Source organism: Myotis myotis, unplaced genomic scaffold (genome assembly GCF_014108235.1).
Source record: "Myotis myotis isolate mMyoMyo1 unplaced genomic scaffold, mMyoMyo1.p scaffold_m19_p_5, whole genome shotgun sequence".
Classification (NCBI taxonomy): Eukaryota; Metazoa; Chordata; class Mammalia; order Chiroptera; family Vespertilionidae; genus Myotis; species Myotis myotis.
The window spans coordinates 1,527,995-1,554,023 of record NW_023416357.1 but is presented as its reverse complement, the minus strand read 5'-3'; the positions used below and the strand labels follow the sequence as shown (position 1 = coordinate 1,554,023).

Below are 26,029 nucleotides of genomic sequence, written 5' to 3'. Positions count from 1 at the left end.
CGGCTGACATCGCCGCAATAGGTACCGGGAAATACTTACACACGTGGCAGAGTATGAAAGGCAAAGGAACGGCAACACACAACTCAAGACGACGGTTCCAGCGGGCTGGGAGGCGAGGCAGGCGCCCGGATGAGGGGTCAGAGGTGAACGGGGCCCTGCGGGTCCATGTGCCCAGTGTGGGCAGGAGGGCACTGACCTTCATCATCACTCTTTAAACAACACATATCACGCTCTACACTTTCACGTGGTCCGTGCATCTCACGTGAGGGAGGGAGGGAGGAAGGGGGAGAGAAGGGGGTTGCCATCAGCCCCGACCTGCTGAGGAAGAGCAGGGGCCGGGGCACCCCTTCGCAGGAGGGTCTGACGCTGCGGGCTCCCCTGTCACCCGGCGGGAGGCCAGCCCGAAGGTGCCTTAGACCCTTTTATGGAAACGCACGGGCCACTCGTCACACACACAGCCTGTGGCCGGCAGGCGGACTGCAGACACTGGCGCTTTCTCATGTGAAAACAGGTTCACTGGCGGAAAGCCCCTCTGCCGGGTTTCAGGACTTGGAACCAGGCAAACCCACTCCATTTTCTCCATCATTCGCAGTCAGACCAGGAAATGGACAGACCGCAGAGCACTGCTTCCCTGGCACTTGGGGACGGAAAGGCGCCGCTTCTCCACACGAGCACCTACCACCACCAGCTCCCGGCCCCATGGTGCCCCCGCCCGCGCCAGCCCCGCCACCACCAGCCCACAGCCTGGCAGATGCTCACAGAAATGTCTGCATAACCTGTGTTTCTTAAAAAGGAATCTTTACTATTGAAAATATTACATGTCCCCCTCCCCACGCTGACCCTCTCCAGCCCGCCCCTACCCAGGCCCCCACCCTATTGTCTGTGGCCCTGGGTCATGCACAGACGCTTACAGTGCCTCGCCTGTGTTCTCACGGTCACTGTGCCAACCCCACAGCCACACCTGCTTTTGGGGGAGACTCTTTCCTCTGTGCCAAACGCCTGGAAACGCAGCTGGGACCCTCCCACCCCCGTGCAGAAGGGACGAGAGCACACTGGCTCGGGGATGCCGGCAGAGCCGCTCCCGTCCCCGCGTGGCCTCCGCGCAGCCGTCATCTGCTCGGGAGCGAGCCGACAAGAGCCAGGGAGAAGGCAGCGGAGACGCCGTGGCACCGGCCCGGGAGCGTCTTTACCTGAACGGCTGAGCGAGACCTGAGATGGAGATGAGGAAGCAGAAGAAGAAAGCGCTGGCCTCGGGAGCAGCACCGGCCAGGCGTCATCATTCCCTCCTCTCCCTCCACGTACACACCTGTCCCAGCCGCACGACGCGCAGCCACTGCAGGAGGGTTCCGCCAGGGTGCGCCCGGGCACCCCAGGACCGGCCTCCACGTTAGAGACGCACGCTCAGTGGCCTCGCCGGGGCCGCGCGCACGCCGGGGCCGCGCGCACGCCGGGGCCGCGCGCACGCCGGGGCCGCGCGCACGCCGGGGCCGCGCGCACGCCGGGGCCGCGCGCACGCCGGGGACGCGCGCACGCCGGGGACGCGCGCACGCCGGGGACGCGCGCACGCCGGGGACGCGCGCACGCCGGGGACGCGCGCACGCCGGGGACGCGCGCACGCCGGGGACGCGCGCACGCCGGGGACGCGCGCACGCCGGGGACGCGCGCGATGGGTGTTCGCTGCATCCAGACGCCCGCTGAGACCAAACAGCACCCACCTGGCCCGGCGGGGACTGAACACACAGGCAACAGTGGGCCCGGGGCAGGGAGGCCATGGGTCTGAACCCCTCACTCGGGCCTCACCCAGCAGCTCCCCTGGGTCCCCGTCTCCCCCTAAAGGAAGAGCGGGGCTTCCTGCCACGGACATTCGGGTTCTCATTGTCCCCACAGCAGCAGGTGCGGGAGGCCCGCCGGCCACCGTGCTGCCCACACCTCTCCTCCCCACTCAGAGACGAGTGACCAAATCTCTCTTGAAATAAAAGGGTGATTTCTGGAAAATGTGCAGAAATGACGTTAACTCACTCTTCTCTCTCTAGGTGTCCACAGGAGGAGGTCCGCGCGAGTCGGTGGGAGGGGGCTTAGGCTGCCTGTGACTGTGCAGGCTGTGCTGTGACAGCTCGTCTCCCTGTGGGTTGACATGGACACACACACGACCTGACACGTCTGCACCTGACGTGCACGTGTGCTTCCCGTGTGGTCTCGGAGTGAAGGGTCCTGGGCAGGGTGTCTGTGGAACCATGAGGGGAGCACATGGCAGGTGTTCCAGACGGTTCCCCGAGACGCGGGGCCCCCTGAGCATGTCGATGCGGCCTGACGTTCCCCACCGCCCGGCACGGTCAAACCCACTCACCGTGACGCTCGCCAAACGCCCCGCCACCCGGGCCAGCCTCCGCAAGGCTCGTAGTGAGCTCTCCTTAAAAACGGCCGCCTGTCGCCAATACATACAGGCACTTCCACCTCCCAGAGTGCAGACAAGAAAGGACGATCCTCCCAAATGCGTGTTGCTAGGCGCACCTGAGTCGTATATTGACCTGACAATATTACAGATTTGAGTTCATTAGGATGTACACATTGCCAGTTACGGGAACAGTCACAGGATGTGAAGTGCAGCATGCTGCCAGGGGGACCACTTTGTCAGCTGGGATCTATTGTCTTCCACCTGAAAGACGCACATAGTAGTGAAATGTAAAATACACCAGATTCAGCTGATGTGGAGGAAAGGACGGTGGAACCGCACGCGGTTTTCGCGAGTGACACTGACTGCACCGCGAGGGAGGGATGCAGGGACACCACCGTGAGCACATGGCCCCCCAGACACGCAGCAGAGCCCCAGGACCAAGCCAAAGCGCCCCCTCCAGTTCTCAGGGCTGGACCCCAGGAAGCCCTCCGCATAGCATCAACCTCTGCAAAGCCACGCCCTTTGCAAAGCCACGCCCTCCGCATAGCAGCACTCTCTGCAAAGCCACGCCTCTTCAAAACCACGCCCTCTCCAAAGCCACGCCCTCCGCATAGCATCACTCTCTGCAAAGCCACGCCTCTTCAAAACCACGCCCTCTCCAAAGCCACGCCCTCCGCATAGCATCACTCTCTGCAAAGCCACGCCTCTTCAAAACCACGCCCTCTCCAAAGCCACGCACTCCACATGGCATCACTCTCTGCAAAGCCACGCCCTCCGCAAAGCCATGCACCCACATCTCCAGGGACCAGAGGGCTCTCACCTCACCAAGGGTTGGAACCAGGGCTTAAGAACTGCACAGGCCTGTGCAGCGTTTAGCGTCTCTTTCGCACGGAGCTCACTATACCCTGACGGAGGTTTAGAACTCGCAGCAGCGAAAATGCAGAGGGTACAGGAGGGTGAAAGGTGACAAAGGAGGCGTGACTTGGGGCGGTGAGCACACAATACATTGCACAGATGATGCATCATAGAACTGTACACCTGAACCCATATCATTTTATTAATCGTTCACCCCAATAAGCTCAATTAAAAAATCTATGGAAGGATCCAGGGCCCATGATTATTCATGAGTGTCTGTAAGGCTGCGTGCGGGCAGTCCACGCTGCCCTGTGGGCCGCTGCTCACAGGGAGTTAAACCCACTGGGAGCGAGTGGCCTGGAGACCTGAGGCCAGGACTGCCCTCAGCTGTAAGGACACGCCTGCAGCTGGCCTGGCTGACCTGCTGTGAAGCATGGGGCAGCGCGAACAAGCCTTCCTGACACCCGCCCCCCCTGCGGCTCTGCCCGCAGACGCCGCCTCTCGGCCACTGTCTCGCGTCCCTCCAAGCAGGGAAATGGTCCCCGTAACCCTCCACACTCCCAGGAGGTCGCGGGCCGGTCCAGGAGAACCTCCGTCCCCAAAGGACAGCTCGACTTCAAACCCTGTCCTTGTCAGTGAAGAAAACCCCGAACGTGGGGCCACCCAGATCAATGAGCAAAAGGAACTGCGCGTGGAGGGGAGAAGGCCACCCCCTTGTCAGGAGCACGGTCTGATTCACAGCAGGAATCCCGGGGACACTGGGTCTTCTCTCCTCTTACGCCCCGTGTCCATTTTGTGATTTGTTTCAGTGACGGTCCTCTTGGTTGTTAAGTTTGGGGCTTTTGGAAAATCTGCAACTAAGCCTTAAAATTCTCCCCCAAAGAAAACACAGTCCAGGAAATCCAGCCTTCAGGGGACCCCTAAATATTTCCCCCAAACACTGGAAAAACAGTAACAGGAGCGCAAGGCAGCCACTCTGAAGGCCCGAGGAGACGCTGCTGGAATCCGAAAGCAAGCATGGCTGTGAGGAGCAGCCCGAGTCACCCAGGGGCCTTCCGAGGGGGGACGGTGGAGCCTGTGGTCACGCAGGAGAGAGCCGGCGACAGGCCGTGCCCCAGCTCTCAGGGCTCCTGGGGGCTCACGGAACCCAGAGATCTGCAGGCAGGGCCTCAGCTGGTCCAAGCATCGCCCTCGCGTTTATGCGGAGAAGCACACTGCACATCTGCTTCCGTACTTTTTTAAAAAGATAAAGCGACTAACTTAGCAGCACTGCAGAGCTGGCCTGTTAAAGTGAAGGCAGAGTGACGGGCGTGGGGCATCATCGTATGGGACAAGCTTTAGCGTCAAATTTCAGAAATGAAAATCACCCAGAAGTCTGCTTCTCCTGGTTTCTAAAAGGAAGCGCATTTTATCGGCTAATGATTTCTAAAAGTTCCCGATGAGAACTCTGCAATCCAAAGGACAGTGAAATAAACAGCTGTGTGAGTTCACAGACGCTTAGGGGTGGTGCGTGGTCTTCAGGGCTCTTCGCTTTCCTTCTCATTTTTCTCGTACTTGCAATTTACTCTTTAAGCACCTCAGAAGTATGCGGGGCTACCCAGGACTTTCCAGTTTCATTTTTGAGTATTTAACAAGCACATGACACAGGACCAGACACGGTCACGAGTGCACCCCTGGGGGGCGGGGAGGGGGGGCGGTGAGAGGCAACATCAACATGGACAGAGCCCCACCTCCTCGAGTCCTCACTCAAACTACTTGCTGTGAGGCGGGTTCTAGAAGTATCCCCGTTGCTGGTCAACTAAGAAGGAGTCAAATCTGCCTTCTCACCTCAACATCTTATCATTTGTCCTCTCCAAACCCTACGTGCCAAGTCAAATCCCCGCCAGGTTACACGTGTGCCTCCTGTGACCCAGGAATTCCACTTTTGCACGGACCCGCCTGAGAGAGGCTTGCCTGCCTATACGAGGACACACGTACGAAGAGACTCACTAACATTGTTTGTAATCTCAGAAATCTAGGAACAACCTCGGACTTCATGCCTGAGACAAATAAAATCAGGCCACAGAAAACGAGTAAGCTGGACCTAATTATGGAGTATCAACACGTCAGAAATGAAGTGATGACAGCGCGACAAGCATCCGCTGTCAGACACCACCGGAAGCACTGCTCTATATTATGCAGAGATACATGCACTGGTACTGAAAGGATAACAGTGTGCACTGGGAAAGTTACACACCGACCTCAAGCTGCTGGAGAAGTCTGGGAAAGGGGCTGTAAATGCAGCTTTAATAATTTATTTCTTTAAAAAAATAAAGACCTGAAACAAATATGGTAAAAATGTTAATACTTGCTAAAACCTGGGGAATGGGTGGATGGGTCCTCTGTGCATTATTTTCTGTACTTATCTGCATGTTTGAAATTTTCCATGATTGAAGTATGACTCCATAGATGCGTGTCTCCACACAATTAAATAAATCCTTGTGAAATCAGAATGTTCCCATAAACCCCCTTCCTTCAAGTGACTCAATAAACTCCTTAAAACTCCCGATAACAGCCTACAGACTGAATTACCAAAATCGGTTTTCTTGAAATGTATATAGTTTCCTATTGCAAGTATCTTAGAAGTACTACCTTTAAGATAAATGCGCTCATTAATATATAGTCCGTATTTCATTATGTTGATAAGGAAAATTCATTAAAGTGGTATTTTTACCTCTGAACACTCCGAGTTTCCTCACACTGAAGCCAGGCTGAAGGCTGGGGTGCGGCGCGGGAAGGAACGGGGTACAGGAGGAGAAGGGCGCACCTGTCACTGCAGGCCTGTACCTTCTTACAGAGGTGCCTGTGGTGTGACTAACCGTCCCGATGACCAGCCAGAATGAGCCTGAGTGGGTTGCTAAAGACGACGCCACACTCCACGGATCCGAGGGAGAGGACGATGGGTTCTGCAGGGCACCAGCCGGGCAATCGTCATGGACCGGGACCAAGGATCTCTACACACCTCTCGACAACCATGTGCCAGTCTGTGGACAGACCCCTGGAGAAGATGGTGCCTCTAAAAACCATCTCAGTGAGCCTGGCCGGCCTGGCTCAGTGGTTGAGTGTCGACCCATGAACCAGGAGGTCTGGGTTCGATTCCCGGTCAGGGCACTTGCCCAGTTGCGGGCTCCATCCCCAGTGAGGGGCGTGCAGGAGGCAGCTGATCCATGATCCTCTCATCATTAATGGGTCTCTCTCTCTCTCTCTCTCTCTCCCCATCTCCCTTCCTCTCTGAAATCAATAAACATATATTTAAATAATAAACACACTCTCTCAGTGACAGTAACGCCCGGAATGCAGGCCGCACCTCCCACTCCCACACCTGGGACTCGGAAACTTTTAGTAACATCCGTTCCACTCCAGCTGCCCTGGCCGAAGAGCCGGACGGCAGCCCTGGGACTCACCGGAGTCCGAGTAAGAACGAGTTCAAGGGAATGACCGTTCCCGTGTCCCGCCTTCACGGATGCAACTATGAACGCACGGGCCCGCGGCGAGGGTCTCACCACGAAAGCGATGTCTAGCGTCTCCGATGGAGTCAGCACCGATCAAAGGAGACTCTCTCTTCTTCCGGCATCGGCTGCTGGAGCTGACCGCTCGGTGATTACAGCGGGGGCCGCGCCCGCCCCGATCGTACAGACACACTGTCCCCGGAGCAGGGAGGTGCTGGAGTTTGACTTCGTAAGAAAGGAAAAGCTTCGGGTATGTGTAGAGGAGACGGCTCCGTCAGCACAGAGCCCTGCCGACTGGAGCTCCAGCCAGCTGCTGATCTCGGGTTTTACCCCCCAGTCTCATTTCCCTTATTAACCGAAAAAAAAAAAAAAAGAGCTTAACTTGCTTATTAGCACAGAAGTTATTAAAAAGCCATTATTAATTAAGGGAGAACAGAAAGATGTCTAAACTTGAGCTTTCATTAAAGGACATCAAAGTCAATGTAAAAACAGGGGAAATTGGTGTTTTTTATTGTCCCGAACAGGCAGAAACGTGCGTTTTTACACTGACGAGACTCTACCCACACACTTCAATAATGCAAGTATTTAGACTGGGTTTTCCAATCAGTCTGACAAGTACCATTTCACATGAAGCTATTCTAGACCCGAGGAAAATGCAACAAAAAAAGGATGTTCTTCACAATAATGCTTTGGAAAATGAGGGCATTTGTCTGAGCCAGGGATTTGCTTTGCGTATCGCTAGTAACAAAACCAGTCAGAAGGCCGCCACTCGGAGCAGGGGCGTGATACAACGGATCTTTCCGGCCCGCTTCGCCAGCTCCCTCTAACGATCAGTCTGCTCGCCAGCGCAGTGCGTGTCCCTCCCAGCACCCACCAAGCCCGATTCTCCAGCCAGCTGCTCCGGGGGGCCCTGCCCGGCTCTTATCTCACCATTTCTTTGTTCTCCTCGTGAAAACTGTATACAGGCCACCCAGACCGTCCACTCGGGACGATGAAGACCCGCCCGCCTTGGGGTGGACAACTGGTTAGTCACGACCACAGTCTACACGTGAACAGCTTATTACAAATTCTACTTGTTAACATTTTATTGTTCTCGCAACCTGCAAGTTATTGCACCGTTCCTGGGGGAGCCCCTCCCGCAGGGCTTACGTTTCACGGATGAAGTCAGTTCCAGTTGTTGCGTGGAGCTACGCTGTCTGGCCCACCCGCGGCTCTGCCGCTGCGCACCCTGCCTGGCTCGCCATCACCCAGCAACTGTTCCTCCAGGCCTCACGTCTCAGGATAATTCACTGCTCCAGGCACCTTCCCTCCATCCCTCCTCCCAGGTCCCTTCTGTTCAATTTGCAATAATATGAGGGGACGTCCTCTTTAGCCCTGTCATTCACGTCTTCCTGGCCGTGAGGCAGGGTGCTCATGTGACTTTCAGACGTTTGCCTGTTAAAATGTATCAAGCCCTGGCTGGTGTGGCTCAGTAGATAGAGCGTCAGCCTGCAGACTGAAGGGTCCCGGGTTCGAATCCCGGTCAAGGCACATGTCCGGGTTGTAGGCTCAATCCCCAGTAGGGGGCGTGCAGGAGGCAGTCAATCAGTGATTCTCTCTCATCATTGATGTTTCTCTTTCTCTCCCTCTCCCTTCCTCTCTAAAATCAATAATATATATATATATATATATATATTTATATATATATGTTTGTTTTTAATGTCAGTATCCCTTTATCTACGACCAGTGATGACAATCTTTGCAGCTTCCTGGGAGGACTCTGGCTTAGTCTGGACATCTCCTTTCTACAGAGTATCTAAAGAACCTCCCCTAAAATCGTCTCGTAGGAGGTCATTTATGTAATTCAATTCTATTTACTCCCCAGTGATAACTTTCCATTTTTGTAATAAAAATCAAGTTTTCCTATCTTCTTGCCATCACCGCGCTGCACTGCTTTCAGTATACGCAGACCATTAGGTTAAGCTCCACGCAGCTCAGAAACAATGAACTAGTAACGGGTGCTGTCTACGTGGAAACCACCGCCTACGCCTTTAGAACCTCTTCAGAATGCCTACCCTTAGTGCTCAGACCTCGTCTTAGAAATTACGTAACAAACATCCAAACTATTCAGAACGAGTCCCGATGCTTCTACAGGAGCCGGCGTTTATTTTTCTCTAGGGGAGAGAATCAACGAACATACTATACTCCTTGATCTACTAAGAAAAACAGAAAAACAGCCTTCCATGTACTATGTCTCAGACCCTCCGCTTCGGGTACAACCCAGCGGATTAACCCCTCATTAGTCCCAGCCATCCCGGAGTAACCAGAGGTACTTCCAAGCAGACACTATGTAATAACAATAATGATAATAATTATCATAATGATAATAACTAACGCTTATTGCGCTTTTTATCTTCAAAGCACTTTACTGACGTTAACTATGTGTCTATCCTCCAATTAATTTAAATCGACAAATGTTCTATTAACTTGGAAAGCGGGGGAATGTGCGGTTAAACTGAGTTTTCTGTTGCTAAATAAATAAATAATGAAAGGCGCGAAGGGCGGAGAAAATGGTCTGCGAGCTTCCGCAGGATCCTTCGCTGCCTTGGTGAGTGAGGGTTAATGAAACACTAACTTCTTACAAAACACAAAACTGAAACACGGACACAGAGCGTGAAACGCACCAGTATTTCACTCGAACACGTAGTGTGTCAAAAAGGACCGGGAAGAAGTAAAATCATATTTTACCTCGATATGTGCAGGAAGAAAAAGTGGTAAATGTAAGAATTTTTAAAATCCTTCCGAGTTTCACAGATGTAATAAAGCAATGCCTGTCATTACAAAGCACAGTTTGTTTTTCTTCCATGGCATCCACTGCTTTCAAACCACCTCCCTCCTCTCCCCTGGAGTCTCCCTGTAACCAGCCCCTCCGCCTGGGAAACAGAAGCACTACAAGCTCGGGGTGCCGGCCCTGGAATCAGCTCTATGTCCTTAAATACAGGCGATTCACCAACACCTATTAGCCGCTGTCCCACCACGTTCTCTCAGGGGCCGGGGGAGGAAAACGGCCACCCCTTGTCAGCCAGGCCCTCATGTGCACAAACACAACCGCAAATGCATAAAAGCAGATGAAAGCAAACACGTGTAAACGTGGGGCGGAACAGATTCAAGTTCGTTAAACGAGGAGCCCGGTGAGAGTGGGGAGGCTTCATGCAGAGTGTGGCTCCGGAACAGGAGCCCAAGCTCAGGCTGGTGCGGAGAAAAGGAAAACGTTTACATTCAGGAGTGCAGACAGGGAGTCGGGAGGGAAGAGGAATCGGAAATCCCGGGAAGGTGGTGGTGATGTGACGCCAGAGGGAAGCAGGCAGAACATCCACTGACTGAGCAGAATTGCTGTCCTTCAGAGAGCTTGCCATCTCTTAGGCAGAGAAGGGACAGGCAACGAGGTCTCATACTGCGACCAGGACAAGCCCCGGGAGGCCCGGGAAGACAGGAGGGACAGGGCCCAGCCCCGGGGACAGAACGACACACTCTCTCAGGGATTTTCCCAGGGCAAGAGCCAAGCACCAGGCACACTAACACACGCGCTCTGGGCCTGCGCGGGGGCCTGGCAGGCTTTGAAGGGCATCCTGGCTTCTGAGAGGGCATCATGAACACCGGCTCTCTGGTCCGAGCAGAGGAAGGTAGCGGAAGGGGAGCTCGGGGAATGGGACGGTGGCAGCCCGGAGGAGAACTGCGGGCAGAGGAGGGGGCAGCGCTGGAGAGCGGGCACAGAACCTTCTGGGCAGGGAAAGCGAGCAGGAGTATTACTGCAAGAGATCCCCAAGTCTGCCAGCTCTACGTAAAAGAAGACACGCACGGGCCTGCGTGAAGAAGGTGGGCAGCAACGGGGGTCTCATAAGAGAACGCGATGGACTCTTGGGGGCACACAGTACTATGTTTTCCAATGTGTCGCTTTGTCACCCCACCTGCATGTTCCCGAGAGACGGGCCATCTCATGTAACGTGTTTGTCGGTGGGAACCGTGTCAGCCTTCTGTGGGCGCGGCGTCTTCTCAGAACAGCGCCCGGCATAGAGGCCCCTCGGATGGCGGGATCCCAGTGGCTGGGTTTGGCATCAATGAAACCAAACATACAATGAACTTTCCCTAGGAACGCCTGTGAACAATCCCGCGTGTGCCGTGAACACTCGCAAATTCTCTTCCCACACTTATTCTTTTCTGAAGGATTCTTTTCTCGGCTACAAGTTGCTCTGTGAAACGTACGTAGAATAGCGACGCTTCTGTCACTGAGGACAGACACGACCCCTCCCTCAGCTTCCCCAGCGAGCGAGTGAACCTTTCCATCCCCCGTGCCCAGCCGCTCAGCGGGAAACTGACTTCCAAGCCCCTAATTGTCTCCCTCAAGACTCCACTGCGCCGGAGCGCAGTCCATCTGTGGGGAACGGACACAAGTGATTTGTATCTCCTGTCGGTCTGGAGTAAGTGCGTGTCCCAGAAGGGAGTCGGCACACTGCTCACGCGATAGGTATGCACGCTGCTCCCTGTGAGCTCCAGCCAGAGGCCCCAGCCGCCGCCAAGAGGCGGTCACGGTCCGTGGAAGACGTGGAGGTCGAAGTGCATGAGGCTTGACAATGATCGTTTTGCAAACATACACACACGTCCGCGCCATCGGCAGAAAGCCGCGTTACGTGAAGCTGCGTGTTCTGTGTGATCTACACGCTGCCTCGCATTTTCTAATCAAAACTCTGTCATGTGAAATCAGACACTTGGCGCTTCTAGAGCTACCACAAAGGCCTGCTCACTGCCAAGCAGGATATAAAAAAAGAAAAATTAAACGAGAGGCTTAGTATTTACCGACAACACTGTCCCACGTTCCTAATCCTTCAAACCTCTCTCTGACCCTTTGCAGGAAGGGGGAAAAGTACACAGTGCAGAATTACTTATCGGTAAACAGGTAACTATCATGAAGCGTAGTGGTTAAATAACAACCATCCACGCCGGCACTCTCTCCAGAGTCGCTGACAGATGAAAAAGTGAGAACAGACGAAGAAGTGAGAACTACATGAACTACTCACAATGCACTGAGCATTGATTGGAAGCACTGTTCAAAGAGATGAATGTTCATAATCAAAACAAAACACGCTCTACAAAAGGAATGTTGATAGCATGACAGAAATACCTGCAAGTTCTCTTCTCACATCTCTGCTCTCTACCAGAACACACACTCCACGTCCATCCCACGGCAAACAGAGTCACAGCTGCATGAAAACCGGGAGGCGCGGGACCACAAATCCGCACCTCCACGCGGACGTTCGATTCGAGGCTGCGTTCCCAGGAGCCGGGGAAGCAGCCCCGTCACCCGACCTCAGACCCACTTCCAAGATCTATGCTGCAGTTTCCACTTCTCACACCCGCTCTAATGGAAACACGGGCCCCAGTGAACACGGCGCTTCTGAGAAAGTTAAGTAGGTCTGGGCGAGGGATACGGGCACCTATCACACGAGATGACACTGCTGGGAGCATGAGCTCCCTCCCTCATGTTGACAGCACGGGTCCTTTCAGAAGACGCAGCGATGCCAAGGGAAGGACGATCGGCCCCTGAAAAGCTGGCGGTAAGGGCCTCCCAGCCGCCGGCGGGCGGGGAGACAGGGCTACGTTTACCGGCTTCTATAGTAACCTCACCCCCATAACTGCCTCCTGATCGAGCCTGTAACTTCACAGCTGAAGTATGCTCTCCCGTGGGGGCTGTAAAACAAATTAGACACAATTACGACGCACGACGAGTAAAAACAACCTAATTACCCTTCAGATGATTCTCATTTCAAAGCTTTATCGCTGAAGTCAGACCGGATTTCCCTAATGAGTGAAGTGGGCCGCGGGACAGAAGTCTGCGATGGTCATCGCATGTTTTCTATAGAGAAAACGAGTTGATTATGAGTAAATTCTGGAAAACTATGCTCACTACACCTCCCCAAAGTGGATACAAGAAACATCTGTAGCAAGAACTGCTTGGCTTCCAGACAGGGTGTAAAGGGGTTCTTTTTCCCGGTGTTTTGCTATCGAAAAAATAAACAAAAAGCTGATTTGTGGGGGGGAAAAGTTCCTACTATCAATTCTCCAGACATTCAATCTCGCAATTCTGCGAGGTGAGCCAGGCAGCTGCCAGGTGCGCTCCAGCGGGAGGCCGGCCGCCGCCAAGGCCCCGATGGAGGGATCGGCTCGCTGCCCTCTGTCCACGGCTCACGGGTAATTTTAACCATTGTCTTCCTGTCTAAACCCGGCTCTCCACCCAGACAGAGCTGAGCTCCCAGCACAGAGGCCGGGACTAAACACAGATCCAACTTCCCGAGGCCTCCGCCCATGGGAGCCCAGCGATGGCTCAGCTCTCTGCCCACTGGGTGCGCTGGCTCCCACCGCCTTCGAAACTCAGTATTCAGGAACCACTAGCGAATTCTTGACGTTCCACTCGGGCGGCAGGATAAATGACTGCGACCGGTTTGCATAAGGCACTGAGCTCCAGAGGGGAGGACCGGCGAGCCGTGACTCGCCTCTGCTCAGCGGCATCCGAGACTTGCTCGGTGCGTTTTGGGGAACTCAATGCATTTTCCTTGATTCTGAAAGCCTGGGATTTTGCTCCAAATTCACAGGGATTGTGCAGAGTAGAACACCATCTCTTTAGTATTTGGAGATTCTACAAAGTGCACCCAAATGAGCAGGTACAAATGAAGAAACGTGTTTATAAGCCACAGAGCCCAGGGCATGTAACACCTTCCCGATAAGGAGAGGCGGAGTAATATGCAGAGGACCACGTCTAAACACAGTTCAAGCCACGTGGGACTCACTCACCTTCCATGCCCTCCCCACTCCCCGGCAAGCTACGCCCAGCCACCCCCAGGTCACTGTCGATAGAAGGTCTAGCATCAGATTCACAGACCGCTGTGTGCTGACCGTGAGGGAGTGATTTAACTCCTGACACAGTCCTGGGGGTTTCAACAGGACGTCGCAGAGGACGCTAAGGAGCCGTGGACACCCCAGCCACGGACAGAGGAGGAGGCTGACCAATCGCTTCCTCCCAAACCCAGGTGTGCCCGCTCCTTGGCTCTGACGGGCGGGGGTCCGGAGGGAGCGGCTGTGGGCGGGATGAAGCGCTAACCTGCCCGTGGGGTGACGCCTGTGCACAGACAGGGAGCGCACAGGCCAGGCAGTGTCAGCATGGCAGCTGCAAGGCCATGCCAAGCCAAGCTCTGAGGAAGATTCATTTCGATGGACGTGCAGAGCAAAGTCCAGGTCCCGTGCTGCAGGGTGTGCACGTGTCGGGTCTGACGTTCAAGTCGAGCCTGTGCTCCTCCTACACTTGGAGTCTCTCTTCTGAAAAGACTAGGAGCCCAGTGCACGAATTCATGCACCTTGAAAGGAACTGTGGGCCGCGAAGCTGCAGTAGGCACAGGGGCGAGTCTTGGCCCATCCTCCGCACCCCCGTCCAGCCCCCAGTTCCCTTTCTGCCAGCAGCCCCGCTCCCACTTTTGCCGCTCCCATGCACTGACAGTGCCGGCCCGGTTCGCACCGGCTGACGGCATGGAGCCACTGGGGCCGGTGCCAAGAGCCGGTACAAGCGGCAGCTGCTGCCCCGATCGCCCCTCAGGAGCAGGGGGTGGTGGAGAAGCCCTCAGGGGCGATCAGGGCTAGCAGCCACTGCTCACACCCACTGATGGCCCCAGCAATCGGGGTCAGCACCAGGCGCCGGCAGTGGGTGCGAGCACCGGGCAGGACTGCGGTGCACGGGAGCAAAGAATTTTCAGTAACCACCAGAGACTCTCCCTGATGACAGTGGCCGGCGCCCCGCTTTGGTCTGGCACCCTGCTCAGCTGCTCCACCATCCCACCTCGGCTGACGGCCACCATGTTCTGTGCACACCCCCTGGTGGTCAGCGCATGTCATAGCGACCAGTTGTTCGGTTGTTTGGTTGTCCGGCTGGTTCAGTCTATTTGCATATGAGCCTTTTATTATATAGGATGTGCCCCAGGGACATTTGCCCTTTTCCTCGGAGAGCCAGCCGGACTGGGCACCGGGCACCCCGGAACCATCGACTGCCAAGCGCCCCTCGGTCTGCGCCAGGCCAGTGCCTGTGAGGTCCACCCGACCACACTCAGGTGTAAAGAGCACGTCAGCTCCAATCCTACGCTGTCCAAGCAAAACAGATCAACAGCGTTTATACTTAACACATTGCGTACCGCATAGAAATCTCTAAGACATACACCAGGGACAGCACGTTTTGGGGCAAACTGCACGTTATTTAAATCATCATAATGCACTGTAGGTGTTGTTTTTCAATAACTATAACATTTTTATTTACAAAAACAATTAAACAATTAAAGTTCCTAGTACTTTTTTAACGTACGGTACTGCGTAAAACATTCTCCTCTACGAAGAGGGACCAAAGTTTACGTAAGTATCTAGATTCGCTCCTTTTTCCACGGGCGTGAAAACGAGAACACTCGTGAGCGGTCCTGACAGATGGCGCGCGAAACACGAGAAAACTCCTGAGCGGCACGCAGTGTGTTAAGAGAAAAGAAGTGCACGCAGCTACTGCTCCCAACCTGAATCCAGTGACTTGCAGTTCCAGCGCCGTCTGTGTGACAGCAACATGTTTCATAGTGTGTGTGTTCGCACATGTTATGCTGTCCGAGCACGCTGTGATGCACACATGTACTGCATTACATGCTTCCCATATGACCTCGTCCTAACCCTTTCAGCAACGCACCGGCTAATCAGAAACCAAGTTACCCCTCGGGACGCCCGCCACCACCGCGCTCCTCCCGCGCCAGAGCCAGAGAGAAACACGGCCGAGCCGCTGAAAGGCCCCCGCGGTCGCGGGACAGAGCGGGGAGACCTGCACCTCGAGGGCCCTCGGGACAGCCTTGAAGGCTATTTTTATTTTTTATCTTAATGGCTTCAGGCTCCCCAGGGGCATCGCACGCAGCCTGGCAAGGGAAGGGCTCCCCACTGCTGCACGCGGCAGCGCGGAAGGACCGGCTCTGTGCCCGACAGGAGTCCCTGCCTCACGGAGCGGCTTTCTGAAACCGAAACTTGTCTGTGCGTCATCGCCGGCACCCAGCACTTTACACTCCAGGGTGAACGCCCCAATCCGTGCAGCCCACTTACGGCAGAAACACCGCCTGGCTCCCGCCTCGCAGGTGAGAAGACGGGGGGGGGAGGGGAGACGGGGGGGACAGGGCTGCCAGCCGCAGGTCCCCACCCCTCAGGGGAGGGGGCCAGACGTGGAACGTGGGCGCCCTCAGCTTCTCGTCCGTGTTCCACACTAAAGCGCAGAGTCGCTCCTGCCAGCCACCGCGTCGGTAAGGGAAGCGCAGGCTGAAGGAGGGCGGGCGCACGAACTGAGAGGGATGGAGAGCAGGGGGCCCTTCCTTCTGCCGAGGGCCAGGTGGGTATCTATGACACCACTCTCGGGCCACACACCATTATTGCCTAACAACCAGCTGCTCTGTGTGGTCAGGCACTTAGTTAACTCACCCCTAAGGCCTTGGCTGGCCTTGCTCGGTCCGCGGGCCGGACGTTCCCCACCCTGGTGTGAAGGAACACACCACCTGCTTCGTGTCCCTGCGCTTAGAGTAAAACTCACTGCAACTGAAGCTTTGAAAACTGTTCACACATCTTAGTACGGGGTCCCGTGGGTCAGCAGCTCTGCTGAGCGAGACATGATCATTTGCCCAAATTCGTCTCTGGTTTCGCGGGAGAGATACAGGCTGAGACAGGACACCGAACTGAACGCGGAAGATGGGGAACGCGTCCCGAGTGAAACCGATTTGCTGGCTCTGAACCTGCGAGACCGATGTCAGTGCGCAGCCCGGCTGGTTACCGAACGGGCCCACTGCGGGCAGGTGCTGCGTGTCCCAGCTGGACCAGGGCGCCACCCGAGGGAGGGCGAGGCTTCGGAACGCAGACTGGGGGGGGTAGGGGGGGAGCGTCGAATAACTGGCAGCAGCCCTTACAAAGGTGAGAACACCCAGGTGAGTCCTCGGACGCCGCCAACCCTCAGACAGGCAGCCCCGCGCTCAGTGGGCTCAGGCGGGGAAGACACTGGACTGACCAGCAGCACGGACCCCGCCGTGGAGAAGCCAACATCGGGCTGGAAGGCAGCACCGCCGCACGGCCCTAGCGACGGCACCTGGACAGCGAGCGTGGACCGAGACGCCAGACCGAGACGCCCGACCGACAGAGCCCGGGGTCCCCGGGACGTACCTCCTGGGCGGAGCGGGCGGCCGGCTTGTCCTGGTGGCTGGCGAGGATGAGGAAGGGCAGCGTGCAGAGCTGCGGGTGCTGCAGGGCCGAGTGCAGCTCGCTGCGGGCCGTCTCCAGGTCGCCCTCGGAGGATGCGCTGTCCAGCACGAAGATCACGCCCTGGGAGCCCTGGTAGTAGCGGCTCCAGTACTTGCGGATGTGGTCGGCCCCTGCGGACACAAACACACCCTCTCAGGCCCGGCTCTCCGCCCGGCCACGCTCCCCTGCTCCCCCGCTCCCACGGGACCTCCCAGCTGCGGGACCCCGGCAGCTCTTCAACATCAGCTGCAGGGACCACGGCTGACGGGCCAGCAGGTGGGCAGGTGCACGTGACCTTCGGGGAGAACACGCAAGCTCAAGGGTGGCTCTCTGCACCTCTTATCAAAACGGGTGAGAGAACCAGGAGGACTTCTCGGACTTGGCGTCGGAAGGATGTGTTCAGGCCTTGCCGAGTCCCACCTAATGACACCCACACCCTCGGGTAAGGCAGCCGGGCTGCAGAGCGGGGGGCCAGCCGCCACGGAGAGCAGCTTGGGGACATTTCCCAGGAGAACTGACCGCCACCAGGGCAGGCTGGTGTCACCCCTGCTAGAGCCTGGGAACGAGGAGCAACGCGTGCGGGTCTAAGTGCCAACGTCTGTGACAGCCCGAAAGCTTGGCCTCCGGGACAGGGCATGACCCCGTCGGCAGTGAGCACACTCGGGGTCCACACAGGATGGGGCGCTGATAGAAAAGACAGAGGTTCTCGCCTGCGGGGGGCGGCGCCCTACGCCTCGCTCTAAGTCCGGGATCCAGCGCAATGCGGGAACGAGGAGCGTGGAGGACGAGGAAAGGAGCGACGCCCGAATCAGGCTTCCTGGGTTTGGGGACTGGAGGGGATGCTGGAGCCGACCCAGTCCAGGTACCTGGGCAAACTGAGGCCAGGAGAGGGGAGCTAACCGCTTTCATGTACGTAAACCGAAAACGTTGAGATTCGCAGTTCATGTGTTTGGGGTGGGGGTGAGGGCTTTGCTGGTTATAGAACAAAAGTTAGGTATTTCCCTGATGAGTGCACATGATCCCGTCTTCCACATGAGGCCACTGCAGTAGGCACCCTGTGGGGGGGCTGGGGCGTGAGAGTGGGGCGCAGGGCCGCACGCCCCACGCACCCTTCCCAGCTCTGTGTGCAGGGACGTCGTGTCGGAAGCTGGGCCCGGGGCAGGGAGGGTGGGCTCACTGCGGACACCAGCCAACGCTACACATCATGTCTTGTCCTCCCGCGAAGGACTGACACCCTCCCCCGCCCCCCCCCCCCCGATGACACTGAGCAGCTCAAGGCTTTCTGGGAAAAGCAGGAGAAAACCTCAGGCTATCACACGGCCCAGTAAAGTGCGGAGCCTGGGTCCCTCCCCACTGGCGCTGGGGAGCAAGACCACGGCGTCTTACCCACGGGGGCGAGTCTCCTAAGGAAGCAGCATCAGTAACCGGACAGCTACGGAGTGTGAGCGCTTCCCACGGCCCAGGCAGCGAGCACCATGGGCCTTGGAAAGAAGAGCTCATGGGTGGACCTAGGAACCAGGAGGTCACGGTCGATCCCGGTCGGGGCACAGGCCCCGGTCGCAGGCTCGACCCCGGTAGGGGGCGTGCAGGAGGCGGCCGATCCATGATTCTCATCACGTTTCTACCTCTCTCTCCCTCTCTGACATCAATATAAATTAATTAACTAATTGACGCACATCTGGGTCCAATGAGACTGGAACAGAAGGACCGCGGAGCAGGAGGAGGCAGCGGAGGGAAGAACCCACCCACCGCGGCATCGGGAAAGGGGGTGGGTCGGAGCACACTGACCCGCAGCGATCGCTGACACTACCAAAACGAAACTCGGAAAAGGCAGATGAAAAAAGAGAACAGATTGTAGCCTGAGCCAGAGGTGTCATCTGAGAGCGTGGGATCCACTCAGGACGCTGTGAAGACTCCTGGACAATCACAAAAAGGCACCTGACACGCACAGAAAGCGGGTTAAGTACCAGTGACTGCTCTGCGTGTTTGGCAGCAGGTGCTCTGTCACGTATGTTGTCACCTTGGGGTGTTTACCATGACGTCCCCCTCGGCCTCCTGCCCTGCGAGCCCAGCACCTGCCGACGCAGGATGACAGCGCCAACGCCTGCCTCGTCGTGGAGCTGCTCGGGCTGCGTGGGGAACGCGACCCCGCGGCCGAGGCCCCCTGGCCTGCCCGTGGTGGGATTTTCCGGAGCTGCCGCCCGCTCTCTGCATAATGAACGGTCACGCGTGTGCCTCTGATTAATCAGTGCTGTGTGCCCAGACAGATGAACCCGTCCTCTGTAATTAGCACGGAGATTTTTTCAAATCTACACAGTAAATGGATGGATTTGATAGCATCGCGATCTTAGAGCTTCAAGGGCTTACATATTTAATCTGAATAATTCAGCAATATATAATCCTCCAGAAATGGGTCTTTTTCTTTCTGAGCCTTCCCCCATTCGTGATTTTTTTAAAGCCACAAACGTTAACTTCACCTATTTATTTAAAATAACTCCTCACTGGACAGCCACCCAGGAAATGGTGTGAGTGCTCCACAAAACTCATTTCCAATGAGTTGTAGCCTGAGGTGATTGAAAGAGGTTTTACTGTCTAAGGCAGTGGTTCTCAACCTTCCTAACGCTGCGACCCTTTAATATGGTTCCTCATGTTGTGGTGACCCCCAATCTCATTGTTACAAATTGAACATAATTAAAGCATAGTGATTAATCACAAAAACAATATGTAATTATATATGTGTTTTCCGATGGTCTTAGGCGACCCCTGTGAAAGGGTTGCTCGACCCCCAAAGGGTCGCGACCCACAGGCTGAGAACCGCTGGTCTAAGGGGATAGACTGCCTTCATAGCTTTACGGTGATATCACTGACATATATAAACTGCACATATATAAAGCACGCAGTTAGTCTCGACGTGTGTGCAGCTGTGAAACCGTGTGTACGATCATGACAATAAGTGTACCCTCCCCCTCTCCAAATTTTCTTATGACCCTGTCAGCCCTCCCGTCTACCCTCCCTTTGTCCCTGTCCACACCCTGCAGGCAATCACTAAAGTTCTTTGTCACTGAATACTAGTTTGCATTTTTCTAGCACTTTATAGAAATGGGATATAAACGTACCCCCATGTGGGAACCCTAGGCCGTGCCCTCCGTTTTGTCTGGCTCCTTCCACTAGGCATAACTATTCTGAGATTCGCCCGTGCTGTGGCATGTACCAACGGGCTGGTCTTCTGTATTGCTGCATCCTACTTCAATGTATGGACATACCACGATCTGCTCACCTGCTCACCAACTGGTAGCAGGCGGGCTGTAGTCGAGTTGCGTCCTGTCCTATATAATAAAAGGCTAATATGCAAATGGACCAAAGGGCAGAATGACCAGTCACTATGATGTGCACTGACCACCAGGGGGCAGATGCTCAATGCAGGTGCTGCCCCTTGGTGGTCAGTGTACTCCCACAGCCAACCTCCCCTGGTCGGCCAACCTCCCACAGTACCTCCCCGTGGCCGGCCGGCCAACCTCCTGTGGTCCTTCCTCCCCCACCCGCCGGACTGGGCAAGATGGCCCTGATCAGCCCCAATCATTGGCCAGGCTGAGAGACCCCACCTGTGCACGAATTCGTGTACTGGGCCTCTAGTTACAAACAAAGTGACTACGAACACCTGTGTTCAGGATGGTGCATCAGCCTGAGTTTTCATTTCTCCTGAGAGGGGACGGGCTCAATCATAAGATCTGTTTGCATTTGCCTCAAGAGCCACCAAACTGTTCTCCGAAGTGGTGGCAGCATCTCCCACTTCCCCGCTCACCCCGGGCGTGCCAGTCCCTCCACGTCCTCGCCAACACTCGCTGTGCTCGGGCTGTTCTGTGGCAGACGTCTCACCGTGTGCGGTGATTTTAATTCCTATTCCCCTCGTGACTGGCGACGCGTGGCATCGATACAAAAAAAGCAAAAGTTGTATTTGATCTCATAAAATCTCACTTGATCCTCTAAGATGATTCATTATATTAACTCAGCGGTTCTCAACCTGTGGGTCGCGACCCCTTTGGGGGTCGAACGACCCTTTCACAGGCGTCTCCTAAGACCATCGGAAAACACATCTATAATTACATATTGTTTTTGTGATTCATCACTATGCTTTCATTATGTTCAATTTGTAACAATGAAAATACATCCTGCATATCAGATATTTACATGACGATTCATAACAGTAGCAACATGACAGTGATGAAGTAGCCACGACAATAATTTTATGGTTGGGGGTCACCACAACATGAGGAACTGTATGAAAGGGTCGCGGCATTAGGAAGGTTGAGAACCGCTGTATTAACTGAATGTTATGTTAATTGAATAAGCCTTTCTGATGGTTTTTTAAATGTATGTACGTCACCTACATCATGGTTGTCGTGTTCACCCTTCCTACTTAAAGATGTGCACTAACTTTGTGTTCTTTGGTTAGTTACAACCTGCACTGACTTAGAAGAGCCTGCATTTCGTGGCTCTCTCTCCGGCCTGCCTGCTGTTTGCGTGTGTGTTTCTGTGACCACAGCGAACGCTTTCTTCGCAGTCCCTCTGGGATGCCTCTGCCCTGGGCGCCAGAGGGCTCCGTAGGTCTGAGCACTCCGCTTCCATGTTGGAGGCTCTTTTCCTTTTACTTCTTTGATTATTTTATTCTCTCTGGTTCCTCTTCACTCGCCTTTCAGAGCTCTGCTCAGACGGATGCTGGAGTCTGTGTAACGACTGCCCGTCTCTTCGACGTTCTCGCCACGTCCGCGGGCTTCCTTTCCCAAGGCCCCGGAGGACACGCCCTCGCTCGGCCCTTCCCCGCACCAATTTAACCTGAGCCGCGGCAGCCGACACTTCCATTTACAATCTCAAAGCCAACTTTCATTCCCTTCGTCCTGCGCCGGGTGATTTTTCTTGAATGAAAACCCTCCTACGCCTCTCCGATTGTCTTCTTCTGACCCCTCTGCTGCCTCCAGGCCCGGGTCTTCTCCTTCTGACTTTCCGCTGGGGGACTCCCTCCCGCGGGCTGTGCTGGGATCCTCTGCGCCTTTTGTCTGAGGCTGCGCCGGCTCCTCCTCCGTTCATAGCTGCCTGCCTCTGGCCGTGAACAGGGACAGACCAGTGGCTGCTCCTGCGGGGGCCTCCTCGCCCGCCGGGCACCGTGCACTGCCGGGCGCTGCCCACCTCGGAGGCTGGCACCACACTCCACGATGCGCTTTGTGGGCGAACACAGCTGCCACCCACTACGCAGCACAGGAGGGAAGGCAAAGGCAGAGCTCCACATGGAAAGCCCCAGTGAAGGAACAGCTCCGGCACGCGCGCCCCGACGGACCATCGGATGCGGTCCCCTCCCCGTTCACGTTTCCACCGTCTGTACCTCAAGCTCGGTCTTGTCTTCCTGTATCACAGACGGAAATCTGTCTGTTTCAGATTTAACTCACTTTTGTTTGTTTTCTGATCTACTTTGCCACGTTTACCAGATTTTGGCAAGGGAGGGAGAATAAGCCCATTTTAAAAGTCAACTTTCAATTCCCAGCCATAAGGGAGGCACATGCTGGATGAAAGCGGTAACGAACTTTCTCGGGCAGATTCCTCCCGTGACCGCCTCCCACACGATGCCACTGGCGTGGGTGCGTTTCGAGGGGACGGCGATCCAGGCCGCCCAACGCAGCCGCGCACAGGCAGCACCTGGGACTCACGGAGTAAAAGCAGCAACACGTGACGCCTCAAAGCAAACCTGACTGCCTGGCTGCCCGCTTGTTCCGCTCGAGGAGCCGTCCGAGGACCGGCCGAGCCGGGGAGTCAGGAGGGGCTAGATCCCCTCCTCGCCTGTCAGTTCAATTGTAAGAACCCAGTGCAGCGGTTTAATTTCTCCGGACAACGCCCATCATCGTGGTCACCAGCATCACCTCCCATCACAACATCCTCAGACACAGGCTCAGGGCGGGGGGGGGGGGGGCGGGGGGGGATGGGGGGGTGGTGTGCGGTGTGCACCCTCGGGGCCCGGCATGTAGTAGGTATTCATTAAATATTCACGGAAATGAACACAACAGCATTTCGCGTTGAAGTGCCCAGCATCACTCTAATCCAGTGGTTCCCAACCTTCTGGCCCTTTAAATACAGTTCCTCATGTTGTGACCCAACCATAAAATTATTTTCGTGGCTACTTCATAACTGTCATGTTGCTGCTGTTATGAATCGTCATGTAAATATCTGATATGCAGGATGGTCTTAGGCGACCCCTGTGAAAGGGTCGTTCGACCGCCAAAGGGGTCGCGACCCACAGGTTGAGAACCGCTGCTCTAATCACTCTAGTGATGTGAGGGTCTAACCTAGCAAGTCCCTCCCTCCCCCCCACCTCCCTCCCCGCCCCCCCACCCCCGCAGACCTACTTCAGTACAAGGAACCCCGCAGATGACGTGTGTGTTTCAACTCCTCAGACGGCACAGGCTGGTGCGGGACTGAGTAAGGGGTTGAGCGCAAGATGCAGGTGGGGTCACGCAGCAAAGACGGGGGGGGGGCAGGGGGGGTCACGGGGAAAGGCCGCCTCGGGAAGGAGCAGCTGAGAGAAGCCACAGGGACGGGCCCTGCGCTCAGTCCTGTTGCAGCGCGGCCCCACCCGACGGCTCCGCCCCCCGCAGGTCTGGCAGCGGCAGCCACGCTGTGCAGGGCATTCGCTCTGTTCACGTCTGAGGAAGAAGACGTTACATCCGCCACAACGTCAACCACACAGGAATAAAGACGAAGACGAGGAAATCGGGGTTAGAGGAAATGGAGATGACAAAGCGTCAGAATCCTGCACCGGTGCCAGGGGTGGCCCTCGGGTCCTGGGGACAGAGCCAGGCAGGTGCTATGAGTTTGCAGATAAAAAATACACTCGTTACGCCCGCCGGCCTGGCTCCGTGGCTGAGCCTCGACCTATGAGCCAGAAGGTCAGGGTTCCATTCCTGGTCAGGGCGCAGGCCCAGGTTGCGGGCTTCACCCCCAGTGGGGGGCGTGCAGGCAGCCGATCCATGATTCTCTCATTAATGTTTCTCGCTCTCTCTCTCTCTCTCTCTCTCTCTCCCTCTCCCTCTCCCTTCCTCGCTGACATCAATAAGAACATATTTAAACATAAATCCATAAGCTGCTATGTTCACAGCAAACAGCAGAGCCCCCGCAGCCTCCTCGGCAGCTGGACACGCCGTCCTGTCAGCGGAAACGCTGGTGAGCCCCCCGGGCGCTGCTGCCACGCCACGCGGGGCCGCACACGGTGACGAGGAGTGGGAGGGTGCGCCGGGGACAGAGCCTCCCCCGCGAGGGGAGGGCAGCCCAGCCCAGAACCCACACGAATGTTCTGAGGGAGTTTGGGCGAGTTGGACGACATGAAATGGTCTCATTGCCCTAAAGAGGAAATGGGGGTGAGGCGGCGACCCCACAGGCCAGGGGAGCCCTGCTGCCCAGGGGAGCCCACAGGCCAGGAAACCAGTGTCTGGAACGTTCCGTATGTGCACAGTCTCAGAAGAAGCGATGACTAAGGGCTGCTGAACTGAGATGGGAAGACATTGAAAAACCTCCCAGGGCCGCCTCCAGGAGAACACAAGCCCACGTCAGGCTGCGCGGCCAGAGACAGGCTGCTAGGCCATCACCACTCTGGCTCCGTGCGCCCTTGGCCAGCTCCCTGAGCAAATGCAAACGCTGAGCACCCCCGGGGTCCTCGCAACCAAGGGCGGGCTGGGCCTCTCCGCTCCCCCCGCTCCCCCTGCTCCCCCCGCGGGGCCTGGCTCCCCACCAGCGCTTCCCCTGCTCAGCCCTGCGTGAGAGCACAGCCCAGGCCGGGCGGGTCCCCCCTTCCCAGCCAGCGGGCCCTCCCCGGTGAGGCTCCACCCGGAGGGGCGTCCCTGCACATGCGAGTCGCACTGACCCACTGGGGAGAGGGCTGGAGACCAGCCCGTCCTCCCCGAGCCTCTCTCCCCAGCAGCCTCGGGCACTCAGCACTCAGCGTTCTCCAGCCCACTCCCCCTGGGGAGGGAACAGTGACGGTCTGTGACACTCACAGTTACAGATAAGACAACAGCACCAGAAGGCCGAGTGCAGAGGCACAGGGCGTCTTGAGGTGCTCGCCCCGGGAGCCGTGTGTCGGCCTCCCAATTCCTCGGGGGACGCAGACGAGGCGTTTCCCGGGCGGCTTCGGGCAGAGCGGGCACAGGCCCCCCGGGACCTGCCCTGCCCTGGGCCCCGCCGGGGCTGCCACGTCCCTTGGCCAGGGTCACCGTTCCTGGCCACCCCTCCCACAGAGGCCCATGTGTGCCGACGGCCAAGGCAGCGTCAGCCCCGGCTGGCGTGGCTGGGTGGCAAGCATCCTCCTGCGCCCAGACCCTGGGGTCGATTCCCGGTCAGCGGCACATGCCCAGGTCCTGGGCTTGATCCCCAGCAGGGGGCGTGCAGGAGGCAGCGATCCATGTTTTGCTCTCATCAATGTTTCTCTTTCTCTCCCTCTCCCTTCCTCTCTCTCTAAAGTCAATAAAAACATTAAAAATAATAATAACAAAGACAGTTTCCAGTGGCAAGCAGCCTTCTCCTGACCGGCAAGCAATGCGGGTGCCTCCGCTTGCCCCTGAAATGCGGCCACAGTAACCTCTCCATCTGCCGGCCACTGCCACACGTCCACTTAGGCAGCCGCCCACCCCCGGGCTCACACTGGCTGGCCCCCCCTCTGCTGCTGCTGCACAGCCAGGGCGTCCATGAGTCCTGAGGGTCCTGATGCATCGTGACTGTCCTTGTTTATTTGATGGGGGACGGGGGGGGGGGGGGGACACAGTCCTTAGAACAGCACACCTGCAGACACATTCTGAGAGCTGCACCCCTGGGATCCCGCTGAGCAGGAGCAGGAGGTGGGGGAGGGGTGTGTGGCGAAACCACCGCCTCCACAGGACTGGGAAAGCAGCAGGTGCGCACCAAGAGCTGGCCTCCCTCTCGGGGTGCCTGAGCGGTT

The 26,029-nt window shown here is 56.4% G+C and overlaps 1 protein-coding gene across 4 annotated transcripts in view; it reads right to left on the bottom strand.

Moving 5' to 3' along the window:
• Positions 1-26,029, bottom strand: part of ARL15 (ADP ribosylation factor like GTPase 15) — a 219,406-nt gene that overhangs the window by 104,144 nt on the left and 89,233 nt on the right. For all 4 annotated transcript variants that reach the window (XM_036309004.1, XM_036309008.1, XM_036309007.1 and 1 more), the window contains one exon: positions 16,978-17,186. In XM_036309004.1, coding sequence (XP_036164897.1) covers positions 16,978-17,186 — 209 coding nt within the window. The remainder of the gene's footprint in view (positions 1-16,977; positions 17,187-26,029) is intronic.